General features: G+C 35.7%; 2 protein-coding genes across 2 annotated transcripts in view; one reads left to right on the top strand and one right to left on the bottom strand.

Annotated features, from left to right (window-relative positions):
- LOC111485959 (GTP-binding protein TypA/BipA homolog) overlaps positions 1 to 5,412 on the bottom strand; it is an 8,152-nt gene extending 2,740 nt beyond the window's left edge. The window contains exons 1-14 of the mRNA XM_023132937.1: positions 4,939 to 5,412; positions 4,658 to 4,732; positions 4,084 to 4,234; positions 3,234 to 3,302; positions 2,707 to 2,879; positions 2,451 to 2,588; positions 2,017 to 2,142; positions 1,839 to 1,937; positions 1,465 to 1,585; positions 1,197 to 1,260; positions 1,007 to 1,061; positions 815 to 939; positions 220 to 293; positions 74 to 123 (exon numbers count right to left, since the gene is read on the bottom strand). Of these exons, the coding sequence (XP_022988705.1) occupies positions 74 to 123; positions 220 to 293; positions 815 to 939; positions 1,007 to 1,061; positions 1,197 to 1,260; positions 1,465 to 1,585; positions 1,839 to 1,937; positions 2,017 to 2,142; positions 2,451 to 2,588; positions 2,707 to 2,879; positions 3,234 to 3,302; positions 4,084 to 4,234; positions 4,658 to 4,732; positions 4,939 to 5,283 (1,665 nt within the window). The 5' untranslated portion in view covers positions 5,284 to 5,412. The remainder of the gene's footprint in view (positions 1 to 73; positions 124 to 219; positions 294 to 814; positions 940 to 1,006; positions 1,062 to 1,196; positions 1,261 to 1,464; positions 1,586 to 1,838; positions 1,938 to 2,016; positions 2,143 to 2,450; positions 2,589 to 2,706; positions 2,880 to 3,233; positions 3,303 to 4,083; positions 4,235 to 4,657; positions 4,733 to 4,938) is intronic.
- Positions 5,413 to 8,837: 3,425 nt separating this feature from the next.
- LOC111486081 (basic leucine zipper 61-like) lies at positions 8,838 to 11,441 on the top strand. Its single transcript, XM_023133088.1, has 4 exons — positions 8,838 to 9,594; positions 9,696 to 9,786; positions 9,866 to 9,992; positions 11,180 to 11,441. The coding sequence occupies exons 1-4, from the start codon at positions 9,077 to 9,079 to the stop codon at positions 11,365 to 11,367; spliced, it is 924 nt and encodes a 307-aa protein (XP_022988856.1). The 5' UTR covers positions 8,838 to 9,076; the 3' UTR covers positions 11,368 to 11,441.
- The last annotated feature ends 8,045 nt before the right edge of the window (positions 11,442 to 19,486 follow it).

Below are 19,486 nucleotides of genomic sequence, written 5' to 3'. Positions count from 1 at the left end.
GGGGGGGGGGGGGGGGGGGGGGGGGGTTAATTTGTTTCAGGTCATCAAAAAACAATTGAATTTGTCGACATACCAGTACTCCTTTTCGGACATTTCCAAGAGGACCCCGATGTTTCTCATATTCTGGAGAACAAAAACAAGGATTAGGATTACAAATATTAACATGAGGGAGCCAAAAAGGAGGAATTAAATAGTTTCAGGATAAAAATATATATATACTCAAGAATGCTCGATGCATAAAACCAGTTCCACGTGTATCGCTGCTAAACACACTTCTGTAACCAACTAAGCCCCTGAGGAATAGTAGATGAAAAAGGTCGGTCAGTGTGATGGAATGCAAAGATCATCCGGATGCATTTTCACAAAAAAGACAATTTTGAAAGTAAACAAATAAAATTTGCAGTTTATTAAAAGATAATAGAGGAACCAGGGTTACAAATCAATTTTTAAGATACATCAGTAAATCACATTATCAAAACCCTCCACTCTGAAGAAAGCCAATGAAGCAACCATTTGTAGAAAGTTACCCTTCTCTTTTCCACAGGATGTGCAGCCTAAGCCAAATTATATCAATTTTATGTGAAGATTCTAATGTCGCCAGCATCCCCCTTAATAAACTTTTTCAAGAATCTACAGTCTCCGATATGGATGAAAGTCAATTCACCCTACATTATGTTGGTCTAAACTGCATTGCAGATATCGCAAGTATTTCCTACCATTAAATCATCTACTAAGACATTCAGTTTCTAGAACACTATTCTAAATTCTAAGGTACGGTAAAACCAAAATGGATAATCATGAAGTAGATTCTAACCTGGATGGGCATGTCAGACACAATCTAGTTCTGCCAATGTTCCCTGGGACTGGACCCATCTCAGTAATTTCGGCACGCCTATGTGATAAGGCTTCCATAACTAAACCAACATGCTCTTCATTAACCTGAAAACCCAATCACAATGCTTGAATTTTGCATATATAGTAACAATTACACATACACAAATCTTACCTCAATAGTGACTTCTTCAATTGGCTCAAGCTTCGTGGAATTCTCAGTTTTATACCTAATGCAAAAATGTAGTTTGATTCAATTACTTTATATATTCTTCATTCATTTGAAATTTTCATGTAATAAAAATATAAATAAATAAATGAGATTCACATGGATAATTTCATAGAAGCATCTTCAGTAAACTCACATTACTTTAGGCGGTGAAACAGATAACTCAAATCCTTCACGTCTCATGTTCTCAATCAGAATACCTGATTTATCCCAAAATGAACACATTTGATTTCAGAAGATTTAAAATATTGGTAACAACAAGAAAATGAAATGATAAAAGAAATTTAAAAAAATTTGAGATGCCAGAAAACAAGAACTATATTAATAAGAACAAATGTGGTGTCTTCAATCTTAAGCCTGAAGCCTTAGAAATTTCACTGCATGGAAGTTTCCAAAGTGGGCACCTAATTGAAGTTCGCCTCGGCCTTGCACCTCATACGATTCTGACAAGCCTGGAAGCACATTTATGGCAAGATTTGTTTCTGCTTCAGCCATCAATCGATCACCAATTTTTCCACCGGTCAACTACAAATATAATAGTAGTAGTATGTGAGTAGTCCAAATCATTTCTCATTGCTTTCAATGTTTACATTCAAAACAACATTTCAAACAAGGATATGAAGAAAACTAAGAAAGGCTATGACTAGAAAATACAGGCAAAATGTGATAGATCATCATGCAGTAGCAAGTAAACTAAATGCAAGGACATAGTAGCAGTAAAAAAATGATGTAGAATGACTACAAGGCTGATAATTCCAAATTTCAACAAAGAACTCACATGTGTACCATCACGACCTGCCAGTGGAGAATCATTAACACCAAAAGTCATGGAAATAGTAGGAGGATCCAATTCAAAAGTAGGCAAAGCAGCCAAAACCTAGAAGACACAAGAGTAAAGGAAAACATCAGTGATGCACAACATAAACTCTAAGATAAAGGGAAGATCAACAACGTACCTCAACATTAGCCACAGTATGACCTATAGAAGGATGTGCCAACCCAGCCATTGACACTATATCGCCTGCCCCAGCACTATCAATTTGAACAACAGTCGTACCTTTCTTTTTCATTAATTTCACAACCTACAAACACAATTGACATAATTCTCAGAACTTGTATTATATCAATTCACCATGAATGTCAAGAATAACTCGTAGAACCTCTCTTGATAGAAAGAATAACTTCGTAGAACTATAATGCATAAGAAAAATACATGTAAGATTGGTCGAAGAAGTCCCTATATTAGTCTTAGATCCTACATGTGCCCATCCAAAAGACAAACAAATCCAAATTTCAAAATGTTACTCAACTCTAGGAATTGTCGTCAAACAAACCACAAAGTCCAACTTTAACCTTTTCTAGTATTATATAAAAATGCTATATGGCAAACCTTTCCCTCTTCAATTTTCTCAACGCCAGAATCCTTGACTCGGAGTCCATGAACTCTATCACCAGTACGAATGATGCCACAAGCAATACGCCCGGTCAATATTCGTCCAAGATAAAAGTCTCGTTCCATCATAGAAACCTAAAAGGCACTATCAAGTATGTTGAAAATCTTATGCAAGAAAATATTTTATATTTCCCAAATCCAGAAGATCACTGAAAAATCAAAGTTAAAAAATCATTACCACACTTTAACCTACCAGCATCTGAAAAGGTTCGTCAAGTTTTGCCGCGGGAGGAGGAACATGTCTTACAATGGCATCAAGCAACTGCGACATATTTCTCGATTCGGCAAGTGGATCTTTAGTGAAAGTCTCCGAAGCCCATCCTTCTTTAGCAGATGCATAAAGAACAGGAAAGTCTAACTGCTCCTCTAAATAAACGTCATAGTAAAAGAAGTTGGTTAGACTAAACAAGTGTTTGAAAAATCATTCAGAGAAAAGTGTTCTATTGATATTTTCAAAACCGCAGTTCAAAATTGTACCTTTTTTTTTTTCCCGAAAAATAGGTTATTTATGAAAGCACATCAAAAGAAGAAGGGCAAAAATAGTATTTTAAAGAAAGGTTAGCGAAATGTGTTTTTTACTAAATTTTTTTTTTTTTTTTTTTAATAAAAAAAACTGATTGAAACCATTCCCAAACAACCCTAGTGCATTAGAAAATAAATTAAGGTCACAGCAGATGAAATAGCAATGTAGAAAATTTCTACTTCATGCATTATCCGTACCTGTAGCGCCCAGATTTGCAAATAGATCGAATACCAAGCTCTCAACTTCATTACATCTCTCTTCAGTTACTGCATAAGCAAATTGAAGGGTTGGTACAATTTTCTCTCCTTTTTTCACATTGTTTATTTGTCTTTAAGAAATAGGAAAATAATTTTCGTTATTGCACAAGATAATATTTAAGTAGTCACTACTATTAATCCTAAAAGAATATTTGACAAGCTGGAAAAAAGCGAGAGAGTTATAATGGATAAAAAGACATTTAATAGAAGTAATTAAGGAGTTGAGTATCACCATTTTTAAAGGCCAAAACATGCCTTCTTAACGGTCATAAAACACAAATTATTATCTTAATTTACATAAACGGTAGCAAGCAACACTAATTACACGTGATCAGCGAGCCTCTACTTCCATACTTCAGCAGCATCCAATCAATTATATTGATTGTATCTAGATGACCTTGAGTTCCAAGGAGATTAGACTAATTTATGTTGACATCTCATTATGATAAGAAATAAACACAGTTTGTAAGTCAATCGGAGCTGCTAAACATTACTCAACTAGTTTAGAAATACACCCTCGACCAAGAGGTCAAAGGTTTTAATCCCCCACATGATGTTGTACTCAAAAAGGAAAAAGGAAACACAATTTGTTTAACCTATTATTGTTCTAGTAAAGGTGCATCTCAATCATTGATTCAGTGTATCCAAAGCCTCTCTAGACGCATTTTCTCATGCAAATACATAGGGCACGTGTTCAATCGTGGTGACATTTCAGATGGGGAAGAAAGCAGGGAATTGCTTCTCAAACATATGTTTAACTAAAAAAGTAAAAGACTTCTTTTCCAAATACCTGATGGTCGGTCTACTTTATTCAAAAGAAGTAGGGGTCGGAGGCCATACTTTAAGGCCTTGGCAAGAACAAACTTTGTCTGTGCCAATGGACCTTCACCAGCATCAACAACTAAAATTGCGCCTTCAACCATTCCAACAACACGTTCAACCTACATCCAAATAGATCCAGTTGTGTATAATAGTAGAAAAACTTATTGCATTTGAAGCATTTCATAGACAGTGAGAGAAGGATTGTGTTTTAATTTCTCTGGTAATCGAGGCTCAAAAGAACAAATGGAAAATAAAATCTAAAACTTCCTAATTTGATGATAAAACAATTTTCGTGACAAGTTGAGCAGGAATGTTTGTAAAATTCAGTGTGCATCATGGAGCTAACTGAACTAATTAAACTACGCTCCTCACATTTATAACAGAGTTCTTCAACTTTCTTTCTTGTCGATTCCAAAAACAGAACGTACGCACATAAATGATCATTATAAGAGACCAATTAAAATGAACATTTCACACCCTAAATATAACTTCGATTAAACGAACAAATCGAATTTCAAGTCGTTAGTGAAATGGAAACATACTTCTCCACCAAAATCTGCGTGACCAGGCGTATCCACCATGTTCAACTCATTGTCCTTCCATGAAACAGAGGTAACCTTCCAAAGACAAAAGTATGCATAACAGCCAATTCATAGGTATGTATTTATCAAATGAAAATTAAAGTCGTATACATATAGCTATAAGATAATCTCATTCAATCTCTCCGAGGTTCTTCATATTTGTATCAATATCAATCTCCAATGAATCACCCTCCTAAAACCAAACCAAACCAACAAATATACAAAAAATTATCAGAAATTACCTTCGACGCTATAGTAATGCCTCGCTCGCGCTCAAGACTAATCGAATCCATAGCTCGCTCGTGCGGAATATCAGCACCGCACTGCCGGAGTAAACGGTCCATGAGTGTAGTTTTTCCATGATCGACATGAGCAATCACTGCGACGTTCCTAAGTCGGCTCGGATCAAGGTCGCTACTTGGTGCGACGCCAGCAGTAGAAGTAGCAGTGGCTGCTGAAAAAGCGCGCGCTAAGAGATTCGGGAAGACGGATGATTTTGAGATAAGATGAGACTTGTGATGATAAGAAGAGGAAGAAATAGATCTACGAGAAGATAACCAGAGACAACGGAGCAACGGACCCGCCATTTCCGCCGGAAATGGCAGTGGTTTAAGAGGTTTTAGCTTCCGGCGAATGTGAAGTATCAACCAAGGGAGTTGCTTTGCTTGATAGGGTTTAACAATTATGTTTCTTTCTTCTTCCCGGACGCCCAAAACTTCTCTAATATCATATTTCTAAAAGAAATGAATATATACTTAAAAAAAAATTGACTTTGACCTCTTTAATTGCAATATTATTTATTGTAGCTTAATTTTAATTAAATTGGAATTGAAGTGATAAACACCTTGAGGGAATGAGATCAATTCTTTGTATTGTGTACTTAGAATTTATTATTTTACGTATTTTTTTACCACGAGATGAGTAAGACCCAGTAGTTGAATAACCTAGTCGAGGTATATTAAGTTCACTCGAACATACACGAATGTAAAAAAAGGTCAAAGAAAAAAATATATATATAACTCATCCCTCTCGTACCTTCCTCCCTGGTTGGATTGTTCCGGCATTCTTTCGGGTTTTTTTATAAAAGTCTTCCTTAGTAATAAATTGTGTGGAGATATATGGTCCTGCTTGAGCTGGCGTTATCAGGGGAAGGTTTTCATGCTCTTATAAGGATTATTCGTTTCTTTTCCAATCGACGTGGGATCTCATAATCCATCCCGATTTAGGGTCTAGTGTCCTTTCTATCACACCGCTCCGTGTTGACTCTGATACCATTTGTAGCATTTTAAACTAACGCTAGAAGATATTGTCCGCTTTAGCTCATTACGTATTATCGTTAGCCTCACAATTTTAAAACGGCAAGTCTCTCCTAGACAAGCACCTTAAAGGCACACCATTGAAGCAAGCATAGCCGTCTTTGTTTTGCTTGGCTAAAAGAGAGTATGTCTTGATGTCCCATATTGGTTGGGGAGGAGAACAAAACACCCTAGCAGACGCGTTTTAAAGCCTTGAGGGGAAACCCGAAAAGAAAAGCCCAAAGAGAACAATATATGCTAGCGGTGAATCTGGATCGTTACAATCTCCCATTGTATTCTCATATTGTAGGTTCAATATTCATTTCTCGTGACTTCTCTTATCGGTAGGTTTGCTGATGTTTACTTCAGGTACTCACAAGGCTCAGCTTGACATGCAGGATAAGGCTCTCCTTCGGCTACCCTCACCCTACTTTCCAAACTTCATTTGGTAACCGACCATTGCTCTAAGTGTAAAACTTGGGTACCTCTAAAGGGTCACCGTAAAATCCTTCGTTGGTGGAAGAGGGAAACGAAACATTCCTTACAAGAATGTAGAAATTTTTCTCTAACATGCGCGTTGTAAAATCGTGAGGCTTACGGTGATATATAACGGGCCAAAGCGGACAATATCTATTAGTGGTGGGTTTGGACTGTTACAAATGGTATCAGAGCCAGACACCAAGCGGTATGCTAGCAAGGACGATAGCCCTCGAAGGGAGTGGAGTGTGCAGATCTCACATCAGTTGAAGAGATGAATGAAACATTTTCTTATAATAATGTAGAAACCTCTCCCTAACATATGCATTTTAAAACCATGAGGCTGACGGCGATACGTAACGTGCCAAAGCAGACAATATTTGTTAGCAGTGGGCTTGGGTTATTACAATGGTATCAACGCTAGACATCGGACAATGTGTTAGCGAGGACACTGAGCCCCCAAGTAGGGTGGATTATGAGATCCACATCGGTTAGAGATGTAAACGAAACATTCCTTATAAGGATGTAGAAACCTCTCCCTAACAAATGTATTTTAAAACCATGAGGCTGACGACAATACGTAATGGGTAAAAGTAGACAACATCTGCTAGCAGAGGGCTTATGCTATTACAAATGGTATCAATGCTAGACACCTGACGCTATGCTAGTAAGGACACTAGGCACTCAAGGGGTGGATTGTAAAATCTCATATCGATTAGAGAGAGGAACGAAACATTTCTTATAAGAATGTCGAAACTTCTCCTTGAGAGACGCAGTTTAAAATCGTGAAACTGACGTTGATATGTAACGGACTAAAGTGAATAATATCTATTAGCGGTGGGCTTGGGCTGTTACAAATGGTATTAGAGTCAACCACCGGACAGTGTGTTAGAGAGGACGCGGGCCCCCAAGGAGGGTGGATTATGAAATCTCACGTCGATTGGAGAGGGGAAGTAAACCTTCCTTACAAGAATGTGGAAACCTCTCATAACAGACACGTTTTAAAACCGTGAGGCTAACAACAATACGTAACAGGTCAAAACAGACAATATCTGCTTACCGTGGGCTCGAGCTATTACAACCGGGGGCTTTCATCTCCAACCTCAAACTCAACTTTCCCAACCAAAGATGCCATGTAATGTAACACAAATGTAGGAGAGAGAGGGAGAGAATGGTTGGAGTGGGCTGGCAGGCACTTGGATGATAATGAGAGCATCTGAAAGAGTTAGAATTAGGGCATATACCCTACATGTGGGAGTGGTCTGGGGACAAAGCATAAGAAAGTTAAAAGCGTGCAAGCAATTCACATGGGGTTGTGCTACATTATCCCCCTTTTAAACCCTTTCTCTTATTCACAAATCCCACCATCTTCTTCGACTAAACACCCCCTCATCTCCTCCAAAAACCCTGCTCCCACATGGCTTTGCTTTTATCAACATCTCCCCACGACTAAAGTAAGATTAACAGATCTATTCGAACACGGAGACTAATTAAATCTATGAGCCTCAATATATTCTTTTCTAGTTCAGATCTGACGGTTTTGAACGAAAAATTACGGAGAGAGTTTGAAACATACTAAGACATCTATTCTCGAAGAACACAAACACTAGTTAAAGCTCTAAGCCTCACTATATATTCTTCTCTCGTTCAAATCTGATAGTGATAAAGTAACACGGTTGGAGAGAGTCTGAGAGTTGAATTAATAAAAATACTCATAAATTTTATATTTTTTATCTCGTAAATATCGTTAAACTTTCAAAAGTTTCAATAATGTCTGTTGACTTAAAAAAAATTAAAAATACCTTTGAATCGGGTCGGTTAGTAATCACGAACGTCGAGCATAAGTTTCCATGATTTTGCTTTTAGTTTCTCAAAAAGACTCTATAGCAATGAAGATGTATTTCTTACTTATAAACTCGTGATATCCCTCCCAACAATCCTCAATATCGTTAGAGTAGTAATTAGTTAATTAACAATAATTGAAGGGCTTTTATATTTGTATTCTTGAGATCCCACATCAATTGAGAAGATAACGAAACATATTTTATAAACGTGTGTAAACCTCTCCCTATCATACGCATTTTAAAAACGAAGGTCAAAAGAACAATATCGGCTAGAGGTGTGCTTGGACCGTTATAAATGGTATTAGATCCAGACACGGGACGATGTGCCAGCGAGGAGGCTGAGTCTCAAAGAGGGGTGGGTTGGGGGTCCCACATCGATTAAGGAAAAGTCGGACAATATCGACTAGCGGTGGACTTGGGCTATGGGTACAAAAGATGCCCTCTAAAATCAAAATGGAGGGTCACCATAGCATCACGTGGTGGCTAATTGAGTTCAAAATATATAAAAACCAGAGGGCGACGACTTTCTAGTTATACCGTTGAACCCCAACTTCCCTATTCCCTTTCTCTTCGTCTCGCCCTTCCCTTCCCTTTCCATGTCCCCCGCTGGACATAGCTGTCCAGTCTCCTCCCCCATGTTACCCCCACTGCTATTACCACATCGGATTTCCTCACCACAAAATTAACATTTTTAAACCCTTTCATCCTCCCTCCTCCTCCGCTCTTCATTTTCTTCCTCTTCTTTCAATTACTCCGGCTATGCTATGGCACAGTTGCCGCCGAAGATCCCAAACATGCCGCCGAATAATTGGCCGGAAACCTTTCCCCCCACCACCACACTTCCGGTCACCCACCAAAATCCTTCATGGGTTGACGAATTTCTTGATTTCTCTTCCTCCAGACGTGGCTCTCACCGGCGCTCCGTTAGCGATTCGATCACATTCCTCGAAATGCCAATGCCGGAGGATGATTGTCAAGGCTCCGACGCGGCTCCGACGACGGGATCTGGCAACGAATTTGATAGATTTGACGACGACCAATTCCTGTCGATGTTTAATGACGAAATCTCCGCCGCTGTTGCGCCGACTTTGTCGTCGTCGAACACCTCCACGCAGTCCGATCACAACAGCATTAACGACGAGAAAGACGGCCAACAAAGCCGGAACAAAAACGAATCCGACGAAGTACAGAGTCAACAGCAATCCAAAATTCAAACGCAATCCAACTCGCCGGCGCCGGCAGCCTCCGCCGATCGGATAACAGATCCAAAAAGAGTAAAAAGGTGAAAATTTTTCATCTGGGTCTTCAAAATTTCATCTGGGTTTCAACAAAATTGAAATTTTTGAAATGGGTTTATGATTTTTTCTTCGTTTATGGGCTTAGAATTCTTGCAAATCGGCAATCGGCGCAAAGATCACGAGTGAGGAAGCTTCAATACATATCGGAACTTGAACGAAGCGTCACGTCGTTGCAGGTACGTTGCAAAAGCTTTGTTATGGTTAAAAATTACTAACAATGGGGGCGGATTATTAACCAAATATGGAATTGTGAAGGCGGAAGTATCGGTGCTGTCGCCGCGAGTGGCGTTTTTGGATCAACAGAGATTGCTTCTCAACGTCGATAACAGCGCCTTGAAGCAAAGAATCGCCGCCCTTGCACAAGATAAGATTTTTAAAGATGGTATGCAAATCGCCGCCCTTAATTATCTCACAATCAAACAATAATCCACCTTCATCATACACATATATACATTCTCATATCTTTTTATCATCAAACTTTAAACTCTTTTTTCGGGTTAATTAATAAATTAATTTAAAGGGTCTATGGAGAGATGTCTGCTGGAAGAGATGAATAAACTTTTTCTATTCATGTTCTCGCCTCCTATTTCAATCCTCCTCGGAGCTTAGATTTCCATTTATTTTGATTAAAATTTGGGAGGGTTAGATTCTCATATTAAAAAAAAAAAAATCTAAGTATAATCTTTATTTTTAAATATAGTAAAATATTTTGATAAATCAAATAATATTTGAAGAAAAAAAAATCAGATTTTAGTACAATTTAAGTTTGTGATATGTTTATGTAAAGTATCTTAGACGAGATTGGAATTTGGATAGCATCGAGCCTTCCTTTAGTTAACAAAGAGGAAACTCTCTCCACTCTCTCTCATTTCCCGTTAAAACAAAAATTCTTCTCTTCATTTGGGATGGGTACCAGATGGATAAATTGATACCTCTAAATACAACCCTTATCTTATTTATCTATAAAGGATATTTTTATTGGCTCAAGATATTTTTAACGACATCAAATACATTATATCTAAAAGCTTTTTTAGTTAGTAGATATATATAGTTAAGTAGTTAAACTAAATTCAAATTAGTCGGATCTAGCTAGAGTGAACTATAACAGCCTACAACTAATAGATATTATTCACTTTGGATTTTTCCTTAAGATTTTAAAACGTTATATTAGAAAGAGATTTCTACACCCTTATAGATAATGAATGGTAAGATCTCACATCATTTGGAGAAACGAACAAAGCATTCATCGTAAGGGTATGAAACCTCTCTGTAGCAAGCGCGTTTTAAAAACCGTCAATCTCGTTCGTTCTTGGAATTTCATAGGAGGTTCTCATTTACTTACAGACCTTAAGTTAGACCCACAGAATGGGACATAATAATTGTCCATTGACTCGAGGGTAGACAGGAAAGAAGAACGTGGCGGGCACTATAAGGAAAGAGGATATAAAATTCCTTGTCTGCCAGCCAATTCTACCACTCCTCTTGCATGCATGATTATAATAAAATTCCAGCCAAAGTTTGAATCTTTTAATTTTTCACCCTTAGTTTCAATCTTTTGCATGCATGCAGCTCATCAGGAGGCTCTCAAAAGAGAGATAGAGAGACTAAGACAAGTTTATCACCAACAAAACATCAAGAACAATGACAATGCACCGCCATCGTCACCGCCTCCCACCGCCATCGCCATCGCCACTGCCACCAACGCCAAGCTTCCGAATGTAGATCAAAAGGGCCAAGTTCTTAACGTCGTCGTTTAGCGCACACACACCCTCCTCAATGACCCATGTGTGTGGTTGGGGCCACTTGAAAAGCCTTCCATGATTGAGTTGCAGAGAAGAACATACATACATGTGCAGCTTTGTTGGGTAAACAAGAAAGGGGAACTAATTTAATTTTGAAAGGTTTGAGGGGCATTGGAATTGGGGGCTTGTGGTAATTATATTTTATTCATGGGGTTTTTTTGAAATTATTGGAGGGCTCGAGGGGGTTATTAGAAAATTAGGGGAAGAGTGTTGTTGTGTCAGATATGGGTGTTTTGTTGTCTGATGTGATGAACTTTTCCGGTGTTTTTTCTCTGCTTGTTGTGACATTATGTGTCTCATTATTTATAAATTATTAAATACCAAAAAGATTTTTTTTTTTGTTATATATTTATAATAATATAATCTTTCAATTTTAGTATATAATAATTATTAGATCTCACGTAAGTTAGAGAGGAAAATGAAACAATAATTGCAAGAGTTTGGAAACCTCTCCCTAGCAAACACATTTTAAAATCATGAGGCTGACCGTCATACATAATAGACCAAAACATATAGTATTTGTTAGCGATGAACTTAGACGGTTAAAATGATCATTTTACCAATAATTTGTCTTGAAAATAGAATTGGCCTGAGAAAAAAATTAGAATGTTTTTTTTTTTATTGAATAGATGGATGAGATTTATCGATTTTAATTTTAATTGTATGAGATTTCACGTCGGTTGGAGAGGGAGAACAAAAACATTCTTTACGTGTGGCTGTAGAAACATGTTCTTATTAAATGTGTTTTAAAATTGTGAGGTCAATGATGATACGAAACGGACCAAAATAAATAATATTTGCTAGCGATGAGTTTCAATGACATGCATCTAAATTTATCATTTAGATTTTTTTTGAATTTATTTATTTATTGATTACTTATAAAATGGGCCTCACATTTGGGCCTTATAGAAGGATAACCCAAAAAAAAAAAAATACAAAAATTTAATTATTAAAATAGTATTATTATGAAATATAATATTCTTAAGAGAGAAAAAAAAAATTAACAACTTCTGACTTGAATTGTTATAAATGGTTTCAAAACCAGACAATAGTCGGGATGCCAACAAGGATATTGGACCCTAAGGGAGGTGAATTGTGAGGTGGGCTTGAACTATTATAAATGGTTTCAAAGTTAGACACATCAGACGGTGTGCCAGCAAAGATGTTGGACTCTAAGGGAGGTGAATTGTGAGGTCCCACATCCGTTGGTGAGATGAACGAATCATTTCTTATGAGGGTGTAGAAACATCTTCCTAGTAGACACGTTTTAACACTTGTAGATTGATACGTCACAAACGAAAATGAATGATTATTTTGATATAGTAAAAGGTAGGCGTGGTGATGAAATGATGTTCATATCGATAGTCGAATAATGGTAATAAATAAATAAGAGTTAGAAGGTGGTGTGGTGGGTACCTGGACATGACTTAAAGCATTCAAATACAAGATCTTGTTTGGCTTTGGGTTTGGAAGGTACAATAGTATCTAACTAGCGATATACATCAAAATTTGGATGTGACACAAAATTAAACCCTACTCTAGTCACACCAAAATTTGTCCAATCATATATACTACAAATGTTAATTCACAAAATGAAAAAAAAAAAAATGCCAATTACTCGGGTTTTACTTTATACTTCCAACGAGCATACATAATTATCAATAAAACGAAGAGACAGAAGTTTGAACTAATATGATATTAATAACCTCCATTAATTTTTGATATGGTCGAGGTTATAAAAAGTTTTTGTTTGGATTTATTTGTTTAGAGACGTCCACGGCGTGGGGCGGAAACAGGGCCCTGTCTCCTCTTTTATTCTTCATTTCTACAAATTTTTCATCTATTTTTGTGGGAATCGATGCAAAAATTTTGTGCTGAAATCTGACATTCGAGTAATGGAGGGATACTTAAATGAACCAAGGCTACATTCGAATGAGAGCGATCATGAGAATATGATAACTAAGAAATGCTTAAAGAAAATGAAAGTTACTATTTATACCAACAAGATGCACATTTCTTTTCTATAACACAATCATAAGAACTTCATAGTTAAGCGTGTTTTACTTGGAGCAATTCTATGTTGGATGTCCTCCCAGGAATATTCCTATAATACATATGAGTGAGCACAAAACATGTTGGAAGGTCTCGTGTTGATCTATGAGGAAAGCCTTCACTCTTAAGAACCAAGGAGTATGTAGTGGTCGGTCATTATGTACGGAATTCATATTTCGAATTTTGAGCCAAATTTTGGATATAAAACGTTAGATGAAAACTCGAAACACTTACGACACGAACAAAAGGCTCAATAGACCTTTGAAGTGTCTGCAAAAATGACAGGCACATGCATTTTTAAGAGTTGAATAGGGCAGAAAAAGGTAGAAGAAAAGAAGATAAAACATAGGTACATAAATAGATAGAGGGTTTAGGGTCATTTGCACTCTTTGTTTCCACTCACCTTTTATCAGCTTTTTCTTTTCCTCCTTAAAATTATTATCGATTAGACCTCGAATGCATTATTTTTATTTCTGGTCTTCTTAACCACCACTATTAAATTATGTTATTATTTAATAACGTCTAGCTTCCGAGCGTAAAATCTATCCCCACATTTAAAAAAAAATTCAACAGATCATTCACATAGAATTGTTTCAAGAACACGTTTAACATTGGTGTTTCTATTAATTGAGCCACAAAGACGGAAAGTGCACATTGTTGTTAGTATAGGTAGTAACTTTCAACTTTTATAAGCCTATTTCGGTCATCCATTCTTACGAACGCTCTCATTTAAATGTGTTTTCTAGTTCATTCATGTATCTCTCATTTATTCGAATATCACAGCTTGCTTGTTCATATTTGATGAGAATATTACTTTATAATCTAAACTTTAATTTTAAGAACGAATTCGATTTAACTTTTTTTTTTAACACTTATTCAAAGAGTAAATCATTATAGAAAAAGAAATTATTTATTTGTTTTTTTAAATAGCTTTTTGTTCATCAATATTCTCCTTTAGACTTTAGAGGCCATATCCTTATCGTTTATTAATTTCAAGTAATGTTTATCTTCCAACAAATTAAAAATTATATCAATGTCTTTTATTTTTATTTAACTCAATTTAAAATTCAACTCAAAATTAATTATATTAAATTATTTGTCTCCTACCATTATGTTAAAATAAAAGAAAAACGTTTACATAATTACTTCTCGAGATAAATAGAGGAAGATAAGAAGATTAACGAAAACATGTTTGTGAGATCTCTCTATTAGACATGTTTTAAAATCATGAGGCTGACGACGATACGTAATAAGCTAAAGGGGACAATATCTACTAGTGGTGGGCTTGAATTGTTACAAATAATATTAGAGTAAGATATCGAACAATGTGACAACGAATATACTAGGTCCCTAAGGGAAACGAAACATTCTATTAACTTAAGGAGTCGTTTTATAAGAAACCCACATAACACACATACCAAAGTTAAATATACATGCCCACAAAGTCAATTATCGGAAATCAATCGACCAATTCAACCTATACGTCTGTTAACCAAGATCAAACAAGATTTAACAAAATTTACTCTGAATTCCTTTAAAACGTTTCGAAACACAAAATCAAAGCAAAACAACTCCAAAACATATATCATAAAAAACCAACTCCAACTTTGTTTTCATAATGCTTCTCTAAAACAAATATGATTCACAACTATTGAAAAATCTTAATGTTGGAGGCAACAATATATACGAGGGTATAGAGTCCATAACACACTCGTAAACCTCCATCCTATAACCCTATAACTTGTGACCCGGTCTCAAAACATTTACCATCTAGAATGTGGTCAAAAATCAAAACTTTGATCATCTAGCCTATGATGAAGAACATACATTCAATTAGCGGTGAACAGCCCTACCTCGTTCTAAGTTAGCAATGCTTAAAATGAGAAAAAATTAAAGTAACCTAACCTTCAAATCGAACCATACTATACCCTATCGAACGTAGATCATCAAAATGAATATCTTTTAGCGTCATATCAAATTACGAAACGTGACACATTCTTCTCATCGTTTTACCCACAAAGCATTGACACGTGTCGAAGTTAGAAATTTTGGTGGTAACATCAAGCCTCGTCCCCCACAAACCCTAATAAGGTGTGGAAGAAAAAGCCTTGGATGTGTCTGTACAAAAAAACACTGCCAAATTTTGAAGTACACTAAGTTTTTTGTTTCCAAGTGAAGAGAGAGTGGAAGAGAAGAAAATAAACACAGAGAGCCATGAGAAAGGGGTCTCTCTGTCCCATTCACCTTTTATCAGCTTTTTCTTTCTTTTTTTTTTTCTCTTTTTTTTTTCTTCCCATAAATTATATTTGATTAGATCCAAATAAACTCCTATTTATCTCACAATTTTAATTCATTTATTTCATCTAAGTGTGAGTTCTAATAGTGGAATGTTTTAGTCCCAATAAATGTTTTTTTAAGGTTGTAATGTTTGGTTTTTAAGGTTGATGTTTGTGTTTTTTTAATTTGTGTTCCCATTTTCTAGGAAATATTCTCAATTTCTTGTTGGTAGAGGTATGATATTGTGGTTTTGCTTTGGAGTTTTTCAAAAGATCTCGTACTAATGTAGATAGTATTCTTTGATTATAAACTCATGATTCTTCTCTAAATTAGCTGATGCGAGACTTTTATCCAACACTTGCCACGATCTAATTCTTAGAGCTAAAATAGTTTTGAAGTCGGTCACTTAATTTGATTTTAATTTGAACAAAATTGTGTTTGGTTTTTTTTTCACTACGTTTGTGATTTCCTATTTGATGCAGTAGGAGGATCTAAATTTGTGTATATCTCGACTTAGCTTCAATGCACACTCTTGGTGTGTTGGATGATACACCCACCTCGATCGCATCATGATACCACTCAATCTTGACCCTTGTGTGGTCGGATGGATGCCACTTGAAGGTCGCCCTTTGTTAGTCTTGCTTGTGAGGTCACAATCTACTTTCTCTCGGTGAGATTGTGACTCTCCCCCGCTTAATCTAATCAGCATCTTCGATAACTTTCTCGGAAGCACAATCGCATCATCCTCCTCGATCGCATCATGACATTTCTCAATCTTGGCTTTCGTGTGGCTGGATGGATAACCACTCGAGGGTCACCTTTTGTGAGTCTTGCTTATGGAGTCAAAATCTACTTTCTATCAGTGAAGTTGTGACAATCTCTCCCACTTAACCTAATTAGCGTCTTCAATGACTTTCTCGAAAGCAGAATCGCATCGTCGATTGTGACACTGAGAGTCCAACAATAGGGATAATGAACTTTTTTTTTTAATATCTTTATTGATCAATATTCTTAACTTTTTTTATTTTTATTTTTTTAAATCAAGTTTGCTTTAGACTTTAGAGGGTTGCTTTTTGTGAATAGAATATATGCAAAATCTTATTAGGTTTAGCTTAAATAACAAATATTACAATCTTATGCGTTCAAAATGGCCACAATTTGTATCATATTCTCAATTATATTCATTTCAAGTACGACTAATACTTAAAGTACTTTAAATTAACATAATCTTTTATTACACAATGTGATCGTCCTTTTTTTTTGTATATTTTTCTATAACACTCAAATAAACGAGGAATACATGAATAAACTGATATCATATCTTAATGAAAGTGAACTCGAGAATAGGATGATTAAGAAATGTTTCGTGTTGGTCTGTAGAGATTAGTCTCAAATCGTATTGATTTGTGGAGATAGAGTAAGTAGTTTGATTATGGAGTGAGACTGAAAAAAAGCCACACAAATATTGAAAATATCTAAAAAAAGTCCATTATGAACATAATCTTTAAAAAAATAGTATGAAAAATATATAGAAATGAAAGTAGGTCCCAAAATTAGAGATTTTATTAATCATGTTGATTGTATCGGTTGAACTGTAACCATCTATGCTCGAGATCTGACACTTAATGGCTCCACCAATCTCCTGTGACATGGCCACGTTATTTATCATCGCTCAAATATAGAATTGTTCCAAGTAAAGAACGCTGAACTATGAAATTCTTATGATTGAGTCCTCAAAAAGGAAGATGTACCTTGTTGATATATGTAGTAACTTTATTCGGGTGTTACGTGCCAACCCGTTTTTGCATTGGTTTATTTTTTGATGCAACAGTAGTCATACATGAAGTGTAACACCTAAGTAAAAGATGGGTACATGAATGAATGGAGACCCCATCTGAATGAGAGCGATCACGAGCATATGATGACTAAAAAAGACTTAAAAGAATTGAAAGTTACTACATATACTAATAAGGTGCATTTTTATTTTCGGTGGTTCATTCATAAAAACCCTTCGATTTAGTGTGTTTTACTTGAAGTAATTCTATGTTGGATAACCTCCTAAACAATAACTCTAAACCCTAAACCCTAAATAGGTCATATAAATACACTTCACGGGAAGGTAAACACTTTCTCATTTTAACGTCTTTAAACTACCTAACTTAAGTATCGGAATGGCAAACACCACATAAGTATAGAATCTGCATACCATATTCAACGATGAGATAAGAAATGATTTAGATGAGGATTGTGACCCACGAAGAATGTGGGAAAGGTACACATCATCGACCTCAAGAACGTCTCATGTTCGATAGATCTTCCTCGTTCTAAAACCTCTTACAACGCTAAAATTCATTACCCAATCCAAATTTTGACAACAAAGTTCATTAACAATGGGATTAAAAGTGAAATATGGCATAAAATATAACAAATTAGTATGAAAAATTGGGATATTTAATGGAAAATGAAGAGAAAAGGTAGTAAATAAGAAAGAAATGGGAGTGAAAAGGAGTAGGCAGTGAATATATGATAATGAAAACGTGTCGTCAGTGATGGATTGAAAAGATGTGTTGATGAGATTGAGACAACCTCCCATCAATCATAATATTAATGGTTCTTATTTCATTACCAATCAAATCTTTCTTTTTTTTTCTCAAAAAAAACACTAATCTTAACTTGTTTCTTTCAATTTTTTTAACGTTAATTTTGATTCAAAGCAAGTTTACTTTACATTGTTTGTCTATGTGTAACATTTTGAATCATTTTAAATTTCGATTTTTTACTAGCATGTTTTAATTCTTATACGACACCATGAGTAAATAAGTGGTACGTGAATGAACTGAGATCACATCTGAATAACAGCGATATTTAGAAGAACGGAAAGTCACTACTTATAGCAACAAGATGCACCTTTCTTTTTTAGGTGGTTAAATCATAAAAAATTCATAGTAAGACGTGTTGATCTGTGGAGATAGTCTTCACGCTTAGAAACTAAGAGTAAGTAACGTGACCATGTCACAGGGATGGAAGGGAATGTTGAGGCACGTAGGTGCCGAATACATATTTCAAATCCTGATCCAAATTTTGGACAAGCACACCGGTACCAAATCCAGATTATAAATCCTAAACGAAATTTTGGGCATGAGACTTTACCTTTTAGCTAAATTTTAAAAACAAAATAAAGTACATATATTTATTTTTTGCACCGTTAATATTTTATTTCTAAAATACTCTTAAACTTTTTTAAAGGTTTCAAAAATACACTTCGAACTTAAAAGAATAAAAAAAAACCTAATCATCAATTTTTATGAGTGATCCCACATACCCTTATATACCAAAATTCTTCCAAGAGGTCGCCTAAATTGCTCAACCCAAAACATATTTAACTAAGAAGTTTCTATAGTTGAGCTACCGAAGAAAAAAGTGCAACTTGTTGGTATAAGTAGTGACCTTCATTCCTTTATATCTTCGTTAGTCATCTTATCTTTAAGATCACTCTCATTAAAATGTAGTCTCAGATCTTTCATATATACCTCTATTTTATTAGAACGTTACACAAATCATTTATGTACCCTTCATAGATCATCTCCCTCTTCGATTCTATCTCTTTCGAATCTATTTCAACCCACTGACTCAATAATTCCTCGTTCGGGAAAAAATTAAAAGGGTTAAATACAGGAGTAAACAAACCCAGAAAAGAAAAAGAAAAAAGAAAAAACAAAAAGATTGAAAAAGAAAGAAAGAAAGA

This window comes from Cucurbita maxima, unplaced genomic scaffold, assembly GCF_002738345.1.
Source record: "Cucurbita maxima cultivar Rimu unplaced genomic scaffold, Cmax_1.0 Cma_Scf00011, whole genome shotgun sequence".
In the NCBI taxonomy this organism is placed as follows: domain Eukaryota; kingdom Viridiplantae; phylum Streptophyta; class Magnoliopsida; order Cucurbitales; family Cucurbitaceae; genus Cucurbita; species Cucurbita maxima.
This window is presented reverse-complemented; position numbering and strand designations above follow the sequence as displayed.

Excerpts from the sequence above, each read along its gene's own strand:
- LOC111486081 (XM_023133088.1), top strand. The coding sequence starts at position 9,077 with ATGGCACAGTTGCCGCCGAAGATCCCAAACATGCCGCCGAATAATTGG. Across the intron at positions 9,595-9,695 it reads GATCCAAAAAGAGTAAAAAG|AATTCTTGCAAATCGGCAAT; the intron begins GTGAAAATTTTT and ends TTATGGGCTTAG. Across the intron at positions 9,993-11,179 it reads AGATAAGATTTTTAAAGATG|CTCATCAGGAGGCTCTCAAA; the intron begins GTATGCAAATCG and ends GCATGCATGCAG.